The following is a 19,506-nucleotide window of genomic DNA, read 5'->3' as shown; positions in this document are numbered from 1 at the left end:
ATCTTGCTCCCACTTTTAAGTGAAAGCAGTTAAAAATCTACCTCTGGAGTTTCCCTCCTGGCTCAGCGGTGACAGTCCCCACTAGTATCCATGGGGAACGCAGGTTTAGGCCTCACTCTGTGGGTTTAAGGATCCTGCGTTGCCCTGAGCTATGGCATGGCTGTGGTGTAGGCCGGCAGCTACAGCTCGGATTCGACCCCTAGACCAGGAACTTCAAATATCCATGGCTAGCGGCCCTAAAAAGACGGGGGGGGGGAAATCTATGTACATTTTTATCTTGTTCAACATGAACCCCGGTGGAGCAACGGGCCTGCGCAGCTTCGAACTGGGAGGTCCCGCACGTGGAGGGTTGCCTGGCAACCGCAGGCTCCGGGCACCAGCGGCGCCCAGCAATGACGCCACCGGCGCGTCTGGTCGCGTCCCGGCCCTGGCGGCTACCGCTCGCCATTGGCCAGCGGGGAGACGGAGGCGGGCCTCAGCCAATGGGGGGGGGGTGCAGCTCCGGAGGGCGGGTCCCCGTTACCTGGGCGCCGCGTCTGCCGGAAGCCGGCGCTGGAGGCCACGCGCAGGTAGGCGAGGGGGGCGGTCTGGGGCCCGCCCCACGTGGGTGCGAGGTCTCCGGGGCTGGCGGGTGCGCAAGGAGGGCTGGGCGCTTCCCCGGTCGGCAACCTGGGGGGAGCGCGGGATCCCGAGCGCCGGCCGCTCCGGGCCTTCCCCACTGCTCGGGGGTGCCTCCCGGTTGTCCGCAGTGTTGGAGCTGAAGCAGCCCCGGCCCAGCGAGCCAGGCTTGGGGGTGGTTGGGGTGCGGTTGATTTTGCTTAGCCCCGCAGGCGGCGCCGGGCCGAGGAGGGGAAGGGAGGGAAGCTCTGGAGGAGGGTCCCAGCAGAGGGGGGGGCCTAACCCGATTTAGGTATTTCACTAGTCCTTCCGGACGCCGAGTCGCACGTGGGATGGAGGGGCCGGGGCGGAGGCCGCAGACGAGTTGGAGGCTTTTGAATAATCCAGGGGAGCGGGGCGGCTGGACCAGGATCCTCAGGGTAGAGGCCGTGAGGGGCCACTTCTGGAGGTGCTCTGGATGCGCCAACGGGGTTTACCGTGGCGTGGAAGGCTGTGCAAGACGGGAGTTGTGGGTGACACCAGGGTGTTAGCTGGAGCTGAAAGCGGGATTCCACCACGTGACCATTCTTGGGGGGGAACAGACCGTGCAGGAAGGTCAGGTGTGCAGAGGACGGTGGGGTGTGGATTGGACCCCTCCGTTGAGAGGGTGTGTGTGGGTGATACACACCTGAGCAGAGAAACCTTTAGCCCAAGGGTGGTGTTTCCAGCCACAGGGCCTGAAGAGAGGGAGGGGCTGAGCCTCCGCCCCTTCGGAGTCGGGGCGCAGGGTGCAAAGGGGTCGGAGAGTGGAGGGTGCCTGGGAAGCTGAGAGGAAAGAGCAGGGGAGATGGGAGGGACCAGTCGTGTCCGTTAGATCCACTCGGTGACTCAGAGATAAACAGGACCGGCTGTACTTGGTTTTGCTGTACTTGGTTTCAGGCGGTGAGGTGGGATTTTTGTCAGTGACCACAAACAGGGCAAGGCTGACCTGAGGCCATAGGGAGGTGGCGGCTGTGCTCAGGGAGTCGGGGTGGAAAATGACCAGAAGCATGACCGGGGCTGGTCTGTGGGAAACCCCCCTGGGCTTGCTGGCTGGTGTTCAGGAAAATGGGGCTCCTCCTTGACCCCAGAGGCTGAGGGAGCAGGCCCGTCTGCAGGTGTTGGCCGGATCCTTTGGCAGCCTGGATTTTTCTCAGGTGCTTTTCAGGGGACCTAGAGTCGCTGTTAAGATGTGGCCTCGAGCTGCTGGAAACTGCTTTTTTGTTCAAGTCTTTTCAGGCCCAGGTGGAGGCCTAGAGAAGGGCTCAGGGAGCCTGGCTGGGCTCTGGTCAGGAGCGTGTTAGCGCCTGGCTGTCATTGGTGGTTCTGGTCACATTGGGTGGGAGGGTGGCTGGAACGGAGTTCGAGAAGGCACCAGCGGACTGTGCTTGAGGGTGGAGGATTTCCTACTCTGACACAACGGATCTGCAGCATCTGCAGCACCAGGTTGCAGGTTCAACCCCCAGCCTGGCACAGGGGGTTAAAGGATCCGGCATTCCCGCAGCTGCAGCGTAGGTCGCAGCTGTGACTCAGGTCTGATCCTTGGCCCGGCAGCTCCATGTGCCTCAGGGCAGCCAGCAGAGAAGAAAATAAATAAAAGGAAGAGGGCGGAGAGCCTGTGGAAAGGGTTTTGGATGTGGGAACTTGCAGTGGGTCTTGTAGAAGGAGGGGCAGTGGATCCCGGGGGTGATGGCCTTGGCATTGGCGCCACAGCGAGGCGAGGTAGTGGGAGGCTCCCGGGAGCAGCTCAGGGCTCTGGAGTGAAGGTCCCCTGCCAGGAACAGGGGAGGGCAGCGGGGAGGAGGAGTTGACGGTCGAGAGGCTGAGAGGTGGGGAGAAGCCGCTGAGCGGGGCTGTGGAAGTGCTGGGCAGCCCCGAAGGTCCCTCAAGCCTGGGGTCCTGAATTTGGACCAGGTTCTAGACTTGGGGTTTGGCCAGGCAGGGAGCTGGGAGTGTACGGGCGGGATTACAGAGGCAGACCGTGCCGGTGAGGTTGTGGGCGTGGGACTGAGGGGTGAGGGCTGTTGAAACACGTAGGGTCACTGCGTTGCAGGGTCCGGCGAGGCCCACGGCTCCCGGAGCTCAAGGGCGCTGGAGGGTGTGAGCTGGGGAGATGGGAGGGGGGCCCCATGGGAGGGGTTGGGGTTGCAGGGTTTCCAGCCTGACCAGTGGAGTGAGGGCGTGGGGCTGCGTAGAGGAGCAGAAGCAGGAGGCCGCTCCTCTGAGTGGGAACCTGGACTCGTCCTGGGTCAGGGTGGCCAGGGCACAGCTGCCGTGCTGGGCAACCCCTGGATCATGTCCCGGCATCTGCCAGCACCCCACACAGGTGGCCCGGGTGTGAGGGGACCTCGGGGCCCCCAGTGATAGCTTCCGATTGGAAAAACTGTTCACCTGCGGGCTGTTCAAAGGCCCCGTGGTGGAGTTTTCCAACCTGGCGCCCCGGCGGCCTCAGCCTGGTGGTGCTGCCCTGCCCTCCTGCTGTTGGTCTGACCTGGGTTATCGCTCTCCTTCTGGTGAGGTTGTTTGATACACAGGACACTTTTAACTTTTTTTAAGGCCACGCCTGCGGCATGTGGAAGTTCCCGGGCTGGGGTGGCAGCGGAGTCCCGACTGCCAGCCTGCAGCACAGCCACGGCCACGCCAGATCCGTAACCCACTGAGCGAGGCCCGGCATCAGACCCGCATCCTCATTGATACTAGTTGGGCTCTTAACCCACTGAGCCACAGTGGGAACTCGCGCTGAACACTTTTGAGTGCATATGTTAGGTTTCTTTCTCTTGTTGGAGAAATTGCTGGAAAGTATAAAAGACGAAAACATGCTTGTCATTCTCCTCCCTGAGCGGCTCGTGTTCTGACGTATGACCTTCTCGTTTCTTTCTCCGCACGCGCCTGCGTGTGACTGAGGAACGGGGCTTGTGTGTGTTGCACATACGTGGGTCCCCAGCCCGTCTTTTCTCTTCATGTGGTCTCCCGGCCGCACCCCACGGAGGCCCTGGTCACCGCTGTCCTGGCGTCTCTTGGGTTGCCTGGCGCAGAGGCCTCCCCTTCCGGGCCTGCTGGGCGCAGTTACGGTGGCGGCGGCGGCGGCTTTGCGGCGTTAGAGGCACCATCAGCCTCTGTCGTGTCGTCGTCGTCCGCACAGAAATCTCTGCCGCCATCACCTCGTTAGGCAAATGCCTCGCCGTCGAGTCCCTGGGCCAGAGCTCTTGATCTGCGTCATGAAACCCCCTGTAGACCGCTGTGCCCTGTGCCCTGCGCCCTGCAGTCAGCGGTTCGTGCTAACGGGCTTCCCTTCACTCTGGCTCACGCCGCATCACACAAGCTTCACGCTTCATGCCATCAGACGGGCTGGGCGATCAGATGCGCCGGGCCGTGTGGCTGCCCCCCAGGTGCGGGAAGGAGGCGGCGGGTGGCCACTCCCCGCCCTGCTCGTCCGAGGCAGGCACAGCTCAGTCTTCTCACTCCTCCTCCTGGAAGGCCTCCCACTTTCCCGAATAACGTGCAAATTGTGACTCTTTTTTGACGTACCGATTTTAGGCCCGTAACTTTCCCGATCGATGCCCCTTAGCTTCTTCATCTGCCCGCCTACCTGCCTGCCTCGCCGGTCAGCAGAAGGGACGTCGGGCACCTGAACCGGGGCCTGGCGCTGGGGGCGCTCAGTAAACAGCCTAGTGACAGGTGGAACGCTGACTCGTTTTCTCTCTCTCTCTCTTTTTTGTCTTTTTAGGGCCGCACCCTCGGCCTGTGGAAGTTTCCAGGCTAGGGGTCGAATTGGAGCTGCAGCTGCCAGCCTGCACCTCAGCCACAGCCACGCTGGATCCAAGCTGTGTCTCGCCCCACACCACAGCTCCTGGCAACGCCGGATCCTTAACCCACGGAGCGAGGCCAGGGATCGAACTCGTGTCCTCATGGATACTGGTTGGACTTATTACCACTGAGCCTCAGCAGGAACTCTGGAACAGGGAAATCTTAAGTTGGTGCTGCTTATAGAAATGAACCAAAATCACTGGGGTTTTTGCAGAAAGGCCCGTGAGAAAAGAGAGCCCAGGGAAGGGTCTTCGTGCTGACCCCAGGCCAGCTGCGACCACCAGAGGCTGGTGGTGAAGTCCAGCCTGGCTGGTGGGCGCGCCGGACACCGTTGATGGCTTCCAGCAGCCACGAGTTCGGCAAAAGCACTTTCCCTCCTTCCTTCCCTGGCTCCAGGCCTAAGCTTCCACGAGCCTGCTTCTGTCTCTGACATCTGCTTGTTCTGAACACTTGGCCTAAGTGGGATGACCCGGGTTAATCCCCCGTGACCAGCTTCTCTCTCGCCGTGTTCATGAGTTTCCTGGTGCTGGAGCAGGTGTCTGCCCGCCGACCTGTTTCTGGCCGAGCAGGAGGCCCTCGTGTGGATAGACGCGGGTGTTTGTCCCTCCGTCGGCGACGTCTGCCTGACGCGGCTGCGAGCGGGCGTGTTCAGGTTTTGCGGGGCTCAGTTCCCGGCCTGACCGCCCCCACCTGCCCGGGCGCGCAGGAGCGGCCGCGGCCGGGGCCCGTTTCCCTCAGGAAGGGCCGCGCTCAGCGCCTCCGAGTGCTGGTCGCCCCTTCGAATCTCTCCTCGGGGCACAAGGTCCCCCCTCTGCTAGGAAGGCGAGTCGTTGCCTTTTCTGCCGAGTCGAGCTCCTCGCAGCACGTTCGGTCGGGACCCAGGCCTTGTCCCTGGCGTCTGACCTGCAGACGCGTCTCCTGCTCTCTGGGTGGCCTCTCTCCTCTCTCGGTGGCGTCATTTATAGCACAATCTTTAATTGTGACCCGTCCAGTGTCTTTTTTCTGTTTTCCTTTTCTTTGCTGCTCATGTTCTCGGAGCCGCGGCGAAGGAACTGTTGCCTCTCGCAGGTCCTGAAGACGCTCTCCTGTGTCTTCTGAGGGTCTTAGCGTCTTCGCTCTTACGTTTAGGCGTTGATGCCTCTTGCGTAATTTCCGGGTAAGGTGTGAGCTGGGATCACTTACATTTTTCTGCATGAGGACGTGCGCTTGTCTCCGCAGCAGGTGTTAATAAGACTGATGTCCCCTTGTCCCCGCAGCAGGTTTGAGACGGGTCTTTCCTGCTGGCCTGGCCCTCGTTGCACCCCGGCTGACCGTCCCCGTAGGGAGCCGTTATCGTCTGTAACAAACAGCCATTGTCTGAGCGAATGCGTCACCGCCTCCCGCAACTGTGAACAGAAACCTTTTCATACCGTGGAAAAAACTTCCCCTCCTTTTTAGCAAATAGACTTAGTGATTAAACTTAATCACTTTCGGCATGGCTGTAGGTTTACATTAACTTATGGTCACGGGCGAGTAAATATTTGCTGCCCGTCGCCGACGAGGTACCCGGCCGGCCCCGTTCTCTGCCTTTGAGAGCCCGTGTGTCAGCAGCCTCCCTCTCCCCGCCTTCTGCTTATGCTGCCAACTGAAATCTGCCCCTCGGGTTTGGATCCCGTTGAAGATGAGGCGCCGGCCTTGGCGGACTCCTCGCGCCGTCGTGTGCTCCCGGCGCCCGCGGCCTCGGCCGCTCACAGCCCCGCGGGGCGGCTGGGCCCTGCGATGCTGGTCGGGCCTGGCCGAGGGCGTAGCTTGAGGCCCTGCTCCAGCCTTCGCGTTCCTGCCTGCACGCGGGGACTCTTGCAGAGCGCGCGCGCTCTCTGTCTCTCTCTCGAGACATCTGGGCCCCGGGCCCTTTGTGCTGTGGGCGGGCTCTTCGCCGTCGCCGTGTCCCATGGACCGTCTCCTGCATTCTTTTTGCAGCACAGTCGCCCTCTTTTTCAGCTCCCGAGCTGCATGCGGGCAGGCGCCTGGCACCGCCTGGTCTGGCCTGGGGTAGCCCTGGCACCTACCTGCTCAGCCCTCTGGAGCCAGGGTGACCAGCCCGATGCACAGGGGCCCGTCTGGGGTGGGGCTGCTGGCAGCGGGTACTCGTGCTTCCTCCCTGGCTGACATCTTGATGTAACTTGTCCTTCTGTCCCCGTGGACGGTGTTGCTTCGGGGTGTCTCTGTCTCAGCCACCAGTGATGCTGACGCCCCTCCCCCTGGGAGGGTGGGAGGGCAGGCGGCCCAGCTCCGGACTCCCCTCCGTGGCCCTCCCTCCCCCACCTGCACCCCTTGCCCCTTTGGACGTCACCTGGCACAGGGCCTTTGCACCTGCTGTTCCTTCCAGTTGCACACGCCTCCCCCAGCTCGTCACACTCCTCTGTTGGTGGCCGGCCCCTCCAGGCCTCCCGTCCCCGCGCTTGTCTGCCTGCCTCTCTGGTCACCTGTTCCCTGACTCGGGTTTTACTTTCTCTGCAGCCTTTACCTCTGCATAAAGGTGTCCCTCCCGTGGTTCAGCAGGGCTGTTTCATGAGATTGGGGCTCTTCCTCGCCTTGCCGGCTGCACTGCTCAGCCTCCGCTGGGCCTGTCAGGGTTGGCGCTCGAGAGACACCTGCCGTGGACGTATTTTTGAGCATCTGTGCGTAGAGTCTAAAGCGGCTTCCGGTGTCAGGAAGGAGGCGTGGGGTTTGTCTCCGAACCCCCCCCCCCCCAGCCCTCGATGGAGTGTCCAGAAGGTGTGACACGCTGTCACTCGCCCCCATCACTGAGGGGGATTCCTCTTCACTGGTTGGTGCTGAAGCCGAGTGGGGTTTGCACGAGCTGCACCGTGGGAGGCTCGCGGTGCAGCCGCTGGGACAGAAGCTGGCTCCTCCTCGCAGCTCCTTTTGGCTCCATGCGCAGCAGGGGGGGCGGGCGGGGGCAGGAAGATCTCTCTGCTGGTGCAGCACAGGCTCCCAGGCTGGGCCCATCTCCCCCGAGGCTGGGCCTGGGGCCCCCCTGCACGGTCTCCCCCCCCGCCCTGCTCCCCCACCACATTCTGGAACCTGCACCTTTCCCCCGGCTCCCCCGCCGTCTGGTCCCACGAAGAAGTCGGTTTGGGAATCTTTCGGACCCTGTGTGTGGAGGTCTGGATGCCGCTTTCCTCGAGGGAGACGAAATCCGGCGTGCTGTGGACCTCAAGTCACTGCTTCACGTGCCCAGTCAGTGCTGCGTCTGTAGTCCGAGGCCACCCCTGCCTGATCACAGCCACGTCTCGCCGTGGGTGACGGAGGCCCTCGTAGCTGCAGGACGGTCACCTCCAGCCCGGGTGGGGCTGCAGCCCCCTGGTTGACAGGGAGGATGAGTTGGGCCTTCATAGTAGAAAACCGGGATTCCCCATCGTGGCTCAGGGGAAACGAATCTGACCAATAGACATGAGGACGTGGGTTCGAGCCCTGGCCTCACTCAGAGGGTTAAGGATCCGGTGTTGGCATGAGCTGTGGTGTAGGTCACAGATGCAGCTCGGATCCCACGTTGCTGTGACTGTGCTGTAGGCCGGCAGCTGCAGCTCTGGTTCGACCCTTAGCTTGGAACCTCCATATGTCACAGGTGGAGCCCTAAAAAGACAAAAGAAAGAAAAAAAAATCAGTGCTGAAAACAGCCAGGGAGTAGGTAAATGTTTGTGATTTTCACTTCTGGAAAATTTTGATACTAAACATGGTATTTCTCTTACTCGTCAAAGCTTGTGTCCTGTTGAGTTCGGAGCAGAATATGGGATCCACGTGTGTTGCAGCTACGTTACGTAAAACCTCAGAAAAAAGACAGCAAATGCCAGAGTGTGAAACCGGTTGTTCGTGGGTGATGAAATGAGGGGGTTTGACTTAAAAATGATTGTGGGCCAGTTCCCGTCGTGGCGCAGTGGTTAACGAATCCAACTAGGAACCGTGAGGTTGCAGGTTTGATCCCTGCCTCGCTCAGTGGGTTAAGGATCCAGCGTTGCCGTGAGCTGGGGTGTAGGTTGCAGACATGGCTCAGATCCCGAGTTGCTGTGGCTCTGGTGTAGGCCGGCAGCTACAGCTCCGATTCGACCCCTAGCCTGGGAACCTCCATGTGCCACGGGTGCAGCCCTGAAAAGACAAAAAGAAGAAAAAATGATTGCCGGAGTTCCCGTTGTGGCTCAGCGGGTTAAGAACCCTACATAGCATCTGTGAAGATACAGGCTTGATTCCTGGCCTTGCTCAGTGGGTTAAGCATCCAGCATTGCCATCATCTGCGGTGTAGGTCACAGATGTGGCTTGGATCCAATCTTGCCATGGCTGTGGCGTTGGCCTCACCTGCAGCTCTGGTTCGACCCCTAACCCGGGAACGTCCGTGTGCCACCGGTGCATCTGTAAAAAGAAAAAAAAAGGTTATATATTTGCCTTACTTCCTGGAATACCTTTACTTCTTTTATAATGGAAGGGTGCCCTCCCTCTTCATTTAAAAACACACAAGGCGTTCCCGTTGCGGCTCAGTAGTAATGAACCTGACCAGAAACCACAAGGACACAGGTTCGATCCCTGGCCTCGCCTAGTAGGTTAAGGATCCGGTTACTATGAGCCGTGGAAATAAAAAAAAAAATAAAATAAGATCATCACATGGCCTGAGAACTGGTTGCCATGTGTTTAGAGTTTACGTCTCTGTTGCAGGATGGCAAAACAGAAGAGAAAAGACGCAGGAGTGACAGAGAAAAAGAGCAAAAAATTGAAGACATCGGCGAGAGAGATGCCGCCGGCCCCCGCAGCCCCAGCGGCCACTGACGAGGTCCAGGTAGGTGCTTGCGGGCGCCACGGGGGCCTCGCCTGGCTCGGCCCCTGGCGGGAGGGCTGGGGGTCCTGCTGCAGGTGTCAGGATGGGGCGGTCCCCTGTGGCCGTGCCCAAGGCCTTCGAAGCGCAGCCCGAGGGCCCGCGAGCGGTCCGTCCCCCGGCCTTGGAACTCCAGGGCGGCCTTTCTTTGGCCACCAAGCCTGCGGCGGCGGGAGCTGGGCCTTTGGGCCGCGCCCAGAGGGAGGGCCCTCCCCGTGGCGATGCGTGGGCCGTGGCGACGTGTGGGCCGTGGCGGGCGGTCTCTTCTTAGGGGTCCACCCGACAGTGTGGGTTTCGGGCGTAGCAGGCGGGTGTGTCCGCGTACACCTGTCTACCTGGGTCTGAGTGTTGACAGTTTTCGTCTGCGTTGAGCGGTCTGGACGACTCCCGGGCGCAGCTCATCCCAGCAGCGGGCCGTACCTCGTGCCGCGACGGTCCCTGCAGCCTCGGGGGGCTTTTGGTAGGCACGCCTCCTGTGGTGCGGGTGCCGAGGAGCTGCCCGTGGGGGAGGCAGGCCCGCGCGGCCTGGTCCCCGGGTCCCGCGGCCCGTGTAAGGCCCCGTGACCACGCGCGCTTTTCTCAAACACAAGGGGAGTGTTGCCGGAGCCGCCTGCGGTCGTTTTTTGGGTTTTTGTTTTGTTTTTAACTGCGTGAATTTTAGTGCGTTCGCAGCTGTGCCACGATCCTCACAGCCTGGTTTTATAGCATCTGCAGCCCAAACCCCCGTGCCCGCGCCCGCCTTCTGCAGTTGGTCCCGTGATTAGGAGCCGCTGTTGAACGGCTGATGACAGCAATCCAGAAATGAGAGGGTCACGTCAGCCAGACTGAGGGCGCCCCCTGGAAGCCTGCCTCCCGGGGACAGGAGCTGCCCTGGAGAAACAGGGTTTTCAGCAGGTTCACGTCTCGTCTGAACCAAGAACCTCGAACAAGGCAGGGTCACATCTCTTCGAGGGTTCACAGAACAGACCAGAGCAGGCGCGTCCAGCGTGCGCAGGTCCAGTGTGGCCTTGGCACCTAGGAGGGGCCTCATCCTCGAAGGACCACCGCGGTGTCGCAGGAGGGGACGTTTATCTGTAACCTGAGCATGCCCTCCTTTGGCCAAGGTGCCCCCCCTTTTCCCTCGAGCCACACCCATGGCATATGGAGGTTCCCAGGCTAGGGGTCTAATCGGAGCTGTAGCCACCGGCCTACGCCACAGCCACAGCCACTCGGGATCCGAGCCACTTCTGTGACCTACACACAGCTCACGGCAACGCTGGATCCTTAACCCACAGAGTGAGGCCAGGGATCGAACCTGCAACTTCATGGCTCCTAGTCGGATTCCTTTCCGCCGCGCCACGACGGGAACTCCCAAGGTGCCCTTTTTGCTGGTAACTGGAGCCCAGGCCGCACACTGGCAACTTAGTTGCCATAGAACGCGCCTTCACACGTGTCAGCCAGAGCGACGTCCTTGTGTCTCAGTGTGAAATTCGTCGTAACCTGCCTGTCAGGACCCCCCGTTCCGCCCCGACTTCCCAGATCGTTCTTTCTGGGGGAAGCAGGTGGGAACCTCGACTTGGCGGCGGTTGGTTTGCTGCGTTTGTGACTCAGACAGGCCGGTGTCTCCCACTCCGCCTTCTTTGTGTGCGCCGGCCCGGACGCGCTGGTCATGCTGGGGGGCGCGCAGCATCCCTGTGGGGGGGCAGCCGCTGTGGTCAGGGCCCAGGGCTGCGCTCCTGTAGGCACCTGCGGGTGACCGGGGGTGTGCGCCCAGTCTGAGGACCGTTGGCCCAGACTCCCGGGGATGCCACGTGGCCATGTGAAGCACTGCGTCCTCGCACCCTGGCAGCGCAGGCGCCGCAGAGGTGAGGCAGGTGCAGGACGCTGCCGAGGGGGCGCTCCGGGGGGCCCTGCCGGGCGTCGGGGAGGAAGCCAGGCCGGCACTTGGCCTCACCTGTCCAGGTGGCCCGTCCCTGCCTTCTCTCTGGCCGAGAGCCCTCTGCTCATGTCCTGCCCTTAGACGCACCAGGTCAGCAAGCTGGGCCCTCATGCTTGGCCCGTCCTTGCTGTCCTCGCCTCGACGGCTCTTAGCCAGTCCCTGCGTCCCCCGGCCTGGCCTTGCTTCTCCGCCCCTGCAGCCCCGGTTCTGTTGGCCTGGGTCCAGGTCGCAGGTGGAAACTCGTGCTTAGAGCTCTTTGGGTGTGTGAGGTGTCCGGGCCCAAGTCCCCCCGGAACCTCCATCGCACGTGACTTTCCTGGGCCGTTTCCAGGCGTCCTGCTCTCCCTGGACGCCTCCACCTTGCGCCTGGACTCCAGTTCCCTGGGCCACCAGCCGCGTCGTGAGCTTCCAGGCTTGTCAGCACTCCCCGCGTGCCGGCTGCCGGCCCCTGGCAGGACCCACGGACAGGGTGGGTTCGTGATCGGTCCCGACACAGCTGAAAACCCCGCCGTCGGAAACGGCGTTCTTGGTTACACTCGCTCGTGTCTCGAACGTGATTGGTTGTCGTTCTCTGAATACCCGTGGATCAAAAGAAATTTGGAAAACAAGGGGAAGGATGCTCAGGTTTGTTGGTCTGTAACCCGTGGACGGGGCCCCTGGGGAGTCACACGCCCTTCTCAGCTGTGGTCCGAGGGGGCGCACAAGGCGGGGCGCCCGGGCCAGGACGGCAGGGCTCGTGGCCCCTCTGCCGTGGACACAGTGCCAGGTGCGCGGAGGCTTCTGGGTTGGTGCCCACGCGGGCCATGCTGGGCCGGGGCTGGTGTCCGGCAGGCCCCTCTGGTTGGGGCCGGTCTCCGGAGGAAGTGGGGACCCTGCGGACCACATCTGGCCTGTGCATCCGGACGCCTGCACGGCTCGCCTGCTCTCGAGGGACGCCGCTGACCGCGGGGTCTGGGGGGCGGGCTGGAGTCTGGAAAAGTACTGTGCCGCCCCCGCTTGTGTTGTCCTCCCGGAAACGCCCGTCCAGGGACCCGTGGGTCCCCCGGCCGTCACTTCCCGCAGCACAAGCCCCTGCGCCTGAGGGGCTTGAGCGTCCCCAAGTGGTGACATTTGTGGCCCAGGGTGGCCTCTCACCCTGGGAGCGCCGTGGGGGCAGGCCCGCGGCCTGATGGCGACCTGTCCCCGTCCCCTCCCCCAGCGCCCTGGGGCCTTGTCCACCGGCTATGACGTGGGTTCACCTGGGACCCCCGTCCACCTCTCACCCCCCAGCCTTTGCCGTGCGGGGCTGTGTGTGCTGGAGCGGTGGGCAGGAGGGTGGCTTGCGAGGTCCCCCAGTGGGGGCCGGGTCCATGTGGCCGACTGCTGGTCTTGGGGAGGCCCTGGCCCCGTGCTTGCCCTGGTCCCTGTGCTGCCACAGGGGCCTCCTCTGCAGGGGACGGGCTGCCTCCCCCTCCCCGTGAGCCCGGGCTTCGGGCTGGACGGACACGGCCGCTCCTGTCTTCACGTCCCTGGGCCTCCGATCTCAGCTCTGACGCAACAGGCCCAGTGAGCGTGTGGCGGTGCGGGGTCTGCCAGGGCCTCCTTGGTCTTCCCTGGGACAGCACCCCAGGCGCTGAGCCACACGGGTGGGCGCAGAACAGCCGTCCTCCTGGGGGCCAGTGTCTGCCCGCCTGGGGCATCTGGGCTGAACTGGCTGCTGCCTAGAGGGGGGGCCCGTCCCACCCCCGCAGGTGCTTGGCTGGGTCTCGGTCCCACGAGTCCCTTATGACGGCGCGGCAGGCTTCCGTGACGTGTGCACCTAGACCTCAGCTTCTCGGCGGCGGCCCTGGGAGCCCAGGGCCCGGGCGTGGCTGCGCAGCCCCCAGGGAGCTGGCCGACGGGAGGGGCCAGTCCCGGCGCGGCCCGGGCGGCTGGGGTAGAGGGGCCCTCCCTCGGGCTCCTGCCCCTGTCCCTCGAGGAGACAGGCCTGAGGGGTCCCCCTGGCCCAGCCTCAGGCGTCTGCTCTCAGCGGCAGGCGCTGATGTGGGGGACCCGACGGTGTCGCGTTGGGGGTACCGTCTGGGGAACGGGGTGACGAGGGCCTCCTGGCGGACGGGGCCGCCGTGCGGAGCCCGCGGGGCCTGGGCGGGCATCCTCGTGGGCTCTGCGGGGACGGCGCGGGCCGCAGGGCGGCCGAGCTGCTCGACAGGACCCCTCCTCCTCCATCGGGGCCGAAGCGCAGGAATCAAGCGCTTTATGAAAGCGTCGCCCGAGGTCGTGACCTTCGTGGCCCTGAGAATCCGCTCGGCGGGATGACCTCATCCCCGTGGCATCCCGCCCGCCCGGGCTGCTGCGGGCCTGGCGGCGGCCCCGGGACAGGGGCCGCTGGGGGCGAGGCTTTGCTGGCTCCGCGGGCAGCGCGCTGGGCGCCCGAGCTGTTTTCCCAGCAGCAGTTCCGTCTTGCACGCTTCCTTTCCTGTTTGTGAGTCCGGAGTGCTCGGCGGCCCCAGGGCCATAACCTGTGGCCTGGGGGCTGAGCGGGTTGGGAGCGGGCGGGGAGCCCCTGCCCACGGGGAGCCAGCCCCTCCCATCTCCCCGCCTCCCTTCCTCCGACTCGCCACGGGGTCCCGGCTCGGGGCTGTCTTGGATGTGCCGGAGCTTTGGTGGGCAAGGCTGTCCGGGCTCATTTTCTGGGGCTGGCACGGAGCGTATGGCGAGGGAGTGTTTGTCTTCTTCGTGCGAGGCAGGCACCCCCCCGCCCCCGCCGGTCGTGGCCAGGGCTCCGGGTACCCTGTGTGTCTGCCAGCAGAGTTTTTCACCTGATCTTCAGTGGGTGTGGTCGTGTCCTAATGTGTGTGCGTTTTTTTAGGACAGTTTTGAGGTGTAATTGACTAGACTGTACCTATTTATTTATTTATTGTCTTTCCAGGGCTGCACCCGAGACTTATGGAGGTTCCCAGGCTAGGGGTGGAATCGGAGCTACAGTTGCCAGCAGCGTGGGATCCAAGCTGCCTCTGTGACCTACACCACAGCTCACGGCCACGCCAGATCCTTGACCCGCTGAGCGAGGCCACGGATCGAACCTGCGTCCTCAGAGATACTAGTCAGACTTGTAACCACTAAGCCACAGCGGGAACTCCTAGACTGTACATATTTCTGGAAGTTTCAGTTAGTGTTTTCTTTCCTTTTTTTTTTTTTTTAAGGCCCACACCCACGGCATATGGAGGTTCCCAGGCCAGGAGTCGAATCAGAGCCGTAGCCTCTGGTCTACACCATGGCCCCAGCAACGCCAGATCCACGCTGCATCTTCCACCTACACCACAGCTCACGGCAACCCCAGGTCCTTAACCCCCCGAGCAAGGCCAGGGATGGAACCCGCATCCTGTGGAGACTAGTCAGTCCGATTCACTTCTGCTGAGCCGCGACTGGAGCCCCCAGGAAGCCCTCTCTGGATGACTAACGGGGACCAGTCTCCCGTGTGCTTTTGGCGAAGTGTCTGCTCAGCACTCCTCGTTTTACTGGCTTATTTTCTCTGTTCTTTTTTTCTTTCGCAGCCACCCCCGCAGCATGTGGAAGTTCCCAGTCCAGAGGCTGAATCCAAGCCAGAGCTGAGAAGAGAGACGTCAGTACATCTCTATTTTTTAAGTTTTTCACAAGCAGTGTTTGGGGCCACACCCTTGGCATGCGGAGGTTCCCAGGCCAGGGCTCAAACCCGAGCCACAGCAGTAGCAACGCTGGGTCCCTGACCCGCTGAGCCAGCAGGGGCGCCTCACGGACTCTTGGGCGATGGCCCTTCTGATGGGCGGGAGGGCACTCGCTGTGGCTTCGGCTTGCGTTCCCCTCACGGCCTCTGCTCTTGGACGTCTTTCCTGGTGCCGTGTGGCCGCCTGTTTTCTCTGGAGAGAGGGCTGGGAGAGCCTCTGCCCGTCTCTCAGGCGCGTTGTTCTGCTCGAGCCTTTTGTGTGTGTGGAGGTGAAGCCCTCGTTGGCCACGTCGTTGGCAAATATTTTCTCTCTCTCTGTGGATTCTCTTTGGGATTTTTTTTAAACGGTCTCCTTGGCTGTGCGGAAGCATCTGAGTCCCATTTGTTTGTTTTCGTTTTGACTTCCTTGCCTTGGGAGACGGACCCGCGGAAACCCTGGTCGGATTTGTGTGGTGCAGCGTCCTCCACGTGCAGAGCGGAGGTCGGAGCCAGTCCCCCCCCCGCCCCTGCTTCTCTCCCACGCTGGGACCCTGTCACCAGCCGCGCTGGCTCACCGCTCCCGAGGCGAGGCCCCGCCCTGCTGCTCTGATGCCCGCGTGGCGTTTCGCGAAGGGAGCGCCAGTTCCTGCAGGGTGTCGTTCCTCGCTTTCACCCCTGCAGACGGGGCAGGGGCCCACGTGCCCACCTGTGTCCACAGGTGACGTGTCTCTTAGATGCACCGTTTAAAATCCGCCGTGACGGCTCGGGGCCCCAGCTGCTGCCCGGGAGTCATCCTGGCGCGCCCCTCGCCACGAGTGGGACAGTCGCCTTTGCAGGTGAAGCCTTTGTCTGCTGTGAGTCTCCTCGGCGCATTTCGGCCTCTTTCTCTGCTCACCTGACGCCCGGGGGCGGCCTGTGTGCGTCACGGGCGCCCGCTCGCCTCCTGTGCCGACGCCGTGTCCGTGGGGCTCGGTCGTGTGCTGACGCCTGTTCCTTCTTGCTTCCTGGCGTCCGTTTTTATCCTTTTTTCTGCCCTTCGAAGTTCTCTCCTCCACAGTTAGAAACATCTCCTCAAACGCTTTGCCCCAGTTTTTGTCGTTTAACGGTTTTTTTGCCTGTGCCCTCGACGTGGGAGTTCCCAGGCCAGGGATCAAACCCCCACCACAGCAGCGACCACACCAGATCCTTAACCTGCTGAGCCATAGAGGAGCTCCAGTGTTTTGTAGTTTTTAATTTTTATTTTGCTTTTTTGTAGGACCGCCCACACAGCACATGGAGGTTCCCAGGCTAGGGGTTGAATCAGAGCTATAGCTGCCGGCCTGCACCCCAGCTCACGGCAACGCCAGATCGTTAACCCACGGAGCGAGGCCAGGGATCGAACCCACATCTTAGGGACAGCAGTCGGACTCCTAACCGTCTGAGCCACAGCAGGAACTCCTGAACACATTTTAAACTGTGCGTCTAGGAGTTCCCGTCGTGGCTCAGCTGTCAGTGAGCCCGACTAGGATCCACGAGGATGCGGGTTCAATCCCTGGCCTCGCTCCGTGGGTTAAGGATCCGGCGTTGCTGTCGCTGTGGTGTAGGTCGCCGGTGCGGGCCTGATTCAGCCCCTGGCCGGGGAACTTCCATAGGCCTCAGGCGGGGCCCTGAAAGAAGAAGAAGAGAGAAGGTCCCCTGTGGTCTGCGGTGTCGTGGACGTCACGCGGTGAAGGGCTCCGCGTCTCCCCTCTGACGCGGGTGCTCGGGTTTCTCAGCGAGGAGGCGGTCCGCGCGGTCTTCCTCCGGCAGGTCAGGCCGGCCTCGCTGTGCCTCCGGTGGAGCAGGGCGTGGAGATGCACCGCAGGGCCCCGGGCAGGCGCGGCAGGCAGTGGCCTGCAGGTCCGGACCGCCGGCCCCGGGCTCCGTGCTCCCCTCGAGGACCTGGGCACGCGCTTCCATCAAGGGGGATTTATTTTTGAAATAACTATGGCTTACATAGGAAGTTGCCAAAAACCACCAAAACCAAGCCTCAGCACCCAGGGAGTCCCCTGTGTGCCCGGTGCCGTTTCCCCATTGATAGCAGACAGTGGTGTCACAAAGCCGGGGGCACCTTGGTGCCCTCCGAGCTCGTTCAAGTGCCACGGGTCTTGCACGCGTGTTTCCACGCGGTTTTATCACCGGCGACAAGCGGCCGCCACCACACGCCTCCCTCTGCCACGGCTTCCCAGCCCGGAGGGCGACGGGCTCGGGGCGGTTTCGAGCCTCTGCTTTGGCGGCACGGCACTCCAGGCCCCCGTGCACACGCGTCCCCCCCCGGGGAGAGTGCTGGCTGCCCGGGCCCTGCCCGTCTGCTTCTGCCCCCCTCCCGAAGTGGCCGCCTGCCCCCATCATCGTGTGGGGCGCTGGCTTCTCCGCATCGTCGCCAGCATTCGGTGGCTCACTGTCTCTTTCCGGCCCCCTGGTCGCGGTGCCCCGTGGAGGAGGACAGCCAAAGAGCAGAAGGAAAACTCGTGCTTTTCCAGGGTTTGGGGACATGTGGCCGTCAGCTTCATCAGTCCCAGAAGCTGCCGGGTGGGCTGCCCTGGGGAACCTTCCCGGCCCGGGGACCGGACGTCCTGCTGCGTCCGTGTGCGACGTGGCCTAGGTCCTCCCGCCGCGTGACGGACGTCCTCGCCCCTTTGTCCAGCTCTTCTGGGCTGCGCTCCCAGGGCACGCGGTTTGTTAGGGCAGTGGGGTGCCCGTGAGCTTGTGTGTCTCTTCCTGAAAGGGTTTTCTCAGCTCATCCATCCCTCCGAGCTGCCAGGAGAAGCTGGGCACGGCTCCCATCCGCTGCCAGGGAGACCTGGGAGTCCTCGGCGGAGAAAACAGCCCCCCCACCCAGCTGTCCCCGTGTGGGTCTCCGATGCTCTAATTGCTGCTGAGGTCGGCCAGGGCCGCGCTGGGGAGCCTTGCTTCCTCGTGATCAGCAGAAAATAACTCAGCACAACGGAGCTTTGAAAAGGCTCTGTTTATTATCATTCCTGAATTACACCTGACCAGTGTTTTTCAAACAGTACAGAAAAACATAGCAAGAAGCCAGAGAGACGAATGCCGCCGTACCCTGCGCTTGGCATTGCAGGGGTGCCCTGGGGGTGCATCTGCGGCGGTGCACGGTCCCGTCTCTAAGTGAGGGCGCCCTGAGCAAATCTGGGCGCTACAGCTTTTGAAAAACTGCGCAACCTAAACTCGAGAGTTGGGTTTAGCTGGCAGACCTTCTGAGGACTCAGGTCCCTGAGGGACGGGGCGGGAGGCCGGGGCAGGACACGTGGGAGTTTTCACAACAGAGACCAGGTGGTTGGTTCATGAAAAGGTGGCTGTGAAGGAAGGAAAACCAGGCCCTTGAGGTTGAAGCTCTGAGCGCGTTTCTGCTGCGGGAAGAGGCCCAGTCTGGGACGTGTGCCTCGCTCTCTAGGGCCGGATTCCTGTGCTTTCCCGGCCCGAGTCCCTCAGGGCACCGTCGGCAGCGGTAGTGTGGTGGTGTGTTGGCTGCAGCAGGCAGTGCATCCTTCATGCCTCCTCGTGGGACGGAGGGGAGCTCGCCCAGGCTGCTGGTGCCTCCGTCTCTTCGGTAACTACGGCCGTGGATGGCCGCCTGCTCTGCTCTGTGAGTTGCTTGTTTTCACCAGTTCTGTTGCCAAGCTCCCTTCTCTGTATAGATTTGAGAAAACAAGACTTCCCATTGTGGCTCAGTGGTTAACGAACCCGACTAGCATCCATGAGGATGCAGGTTCGATCCCCGGCCTCGCTCTGTGGGTTAAGGATCGGCGTTGCCGTGAGCTGTGGTGTAGGTCGCAGACGCAGCTCTGATCCCGCGTTGCCGTGGCTGTGGTGCAGGCCGGCAGCAACAGCTCCAATTCGACCCCTAACCTGGGAGCCTCCATATGCCGCGGGCGCGGCCCTAGAAAAGACATAAAGAAAGAAAAGAAATGCGTGTCATGCAAGGGCCGCGTGGATGGAGAACCCGTCCCCAGTGGGTGCTTGACGCGGGGGAGACTCGGTCCCTCCTCACACGTGGGGACGCCAGGAGAGCGGCCACAGCAGGGTGCGGGCCGAGGAGGACACGGGGACGTGAGCCAGGGTGTGGGCTGCGCTCCCGTGTGCCGCCCGCACAGGTGCTGTCGGGGAGGGGAGCTCCCCCCGCTGTCACCCCTCATCCTGCCGGGGGTGGGGGGGGCCGAGCAAAGCCGTCCCACCGGCAGAGATGTGGCCGGGAGCCAGGTGGGGAAAGAACCAGAGCCCCCAGGCTGCAGCGGGGTCAGCACCGACCCACCTTTGCCATAACCCACGGCGCGGGAGCCCCCAGCCGGGACGCAGAGCGGACCAGTGCAGGGACGCCAGGGGTGTGCGCCACTGGGACGGGTACTGCCCTCATATGTCGCCTCTTCCCCTTCTTTTCTTTCTTGTTCTTTTTGCTTTTTAGGGCCATACCTGCAGCACATGGAAGTTCCTAGGCTAGGGGTGGAGTTGGAGCTATGGCTGCCAGCTTGCACCCCAGCCACAGCCACGCCGGATCAAAGCCGAAGCCTGTGCTGCAGCTGCGGCAACGCTGGATCCTTAACCCATGGAGTGGAGCCAGGGATCAAACCCACATCTTCATGGACACTAGTCGGGTTCTTAACC

General features: G+C 62.5%; 1 protein-coding gene across 1 annotated transcript in view; it reads left to right on the top strand.

Moving 5' to 3' along the window:
* C3H7orf50 (chromosome 3 C7orf50 homolog) overlaps positions 419-19,506 on the top strand; it is a 94,670-nt gene continuing 75,582 nt past the window's right edge. The window contains exons 1-2 of the mRNA XM_013987679.2: positions 419-569; positions 9,133-9,253. Of these exons, the coding sequence (XP_013843133.1) occupies positions 9,134-9,253 (120 nt within the window). The 5' untranslated portion in view covers positions 419-569; position 9,133. The remainder of the gene's footprint in view (positions 570-9,132; positions 9,254-19,506) is intronic.

Source organism: Sus scrofa, chromosome 3 (genome assembly GCF_000003025.6).
Source record: "Sus scrofa isolate TJ Tabasco breed Duroc chromosome 3, Sscrofa11.1, whole genome shotgun sequence".
NCBI lineage: Eukaryota > Metazoa > Chordata > Mammalia > Artiodactyla > Suidae > Sus > Sus scrofa.
This window is presented reverse-complemented; position numbering and strand designations above follow the sequence as displayed.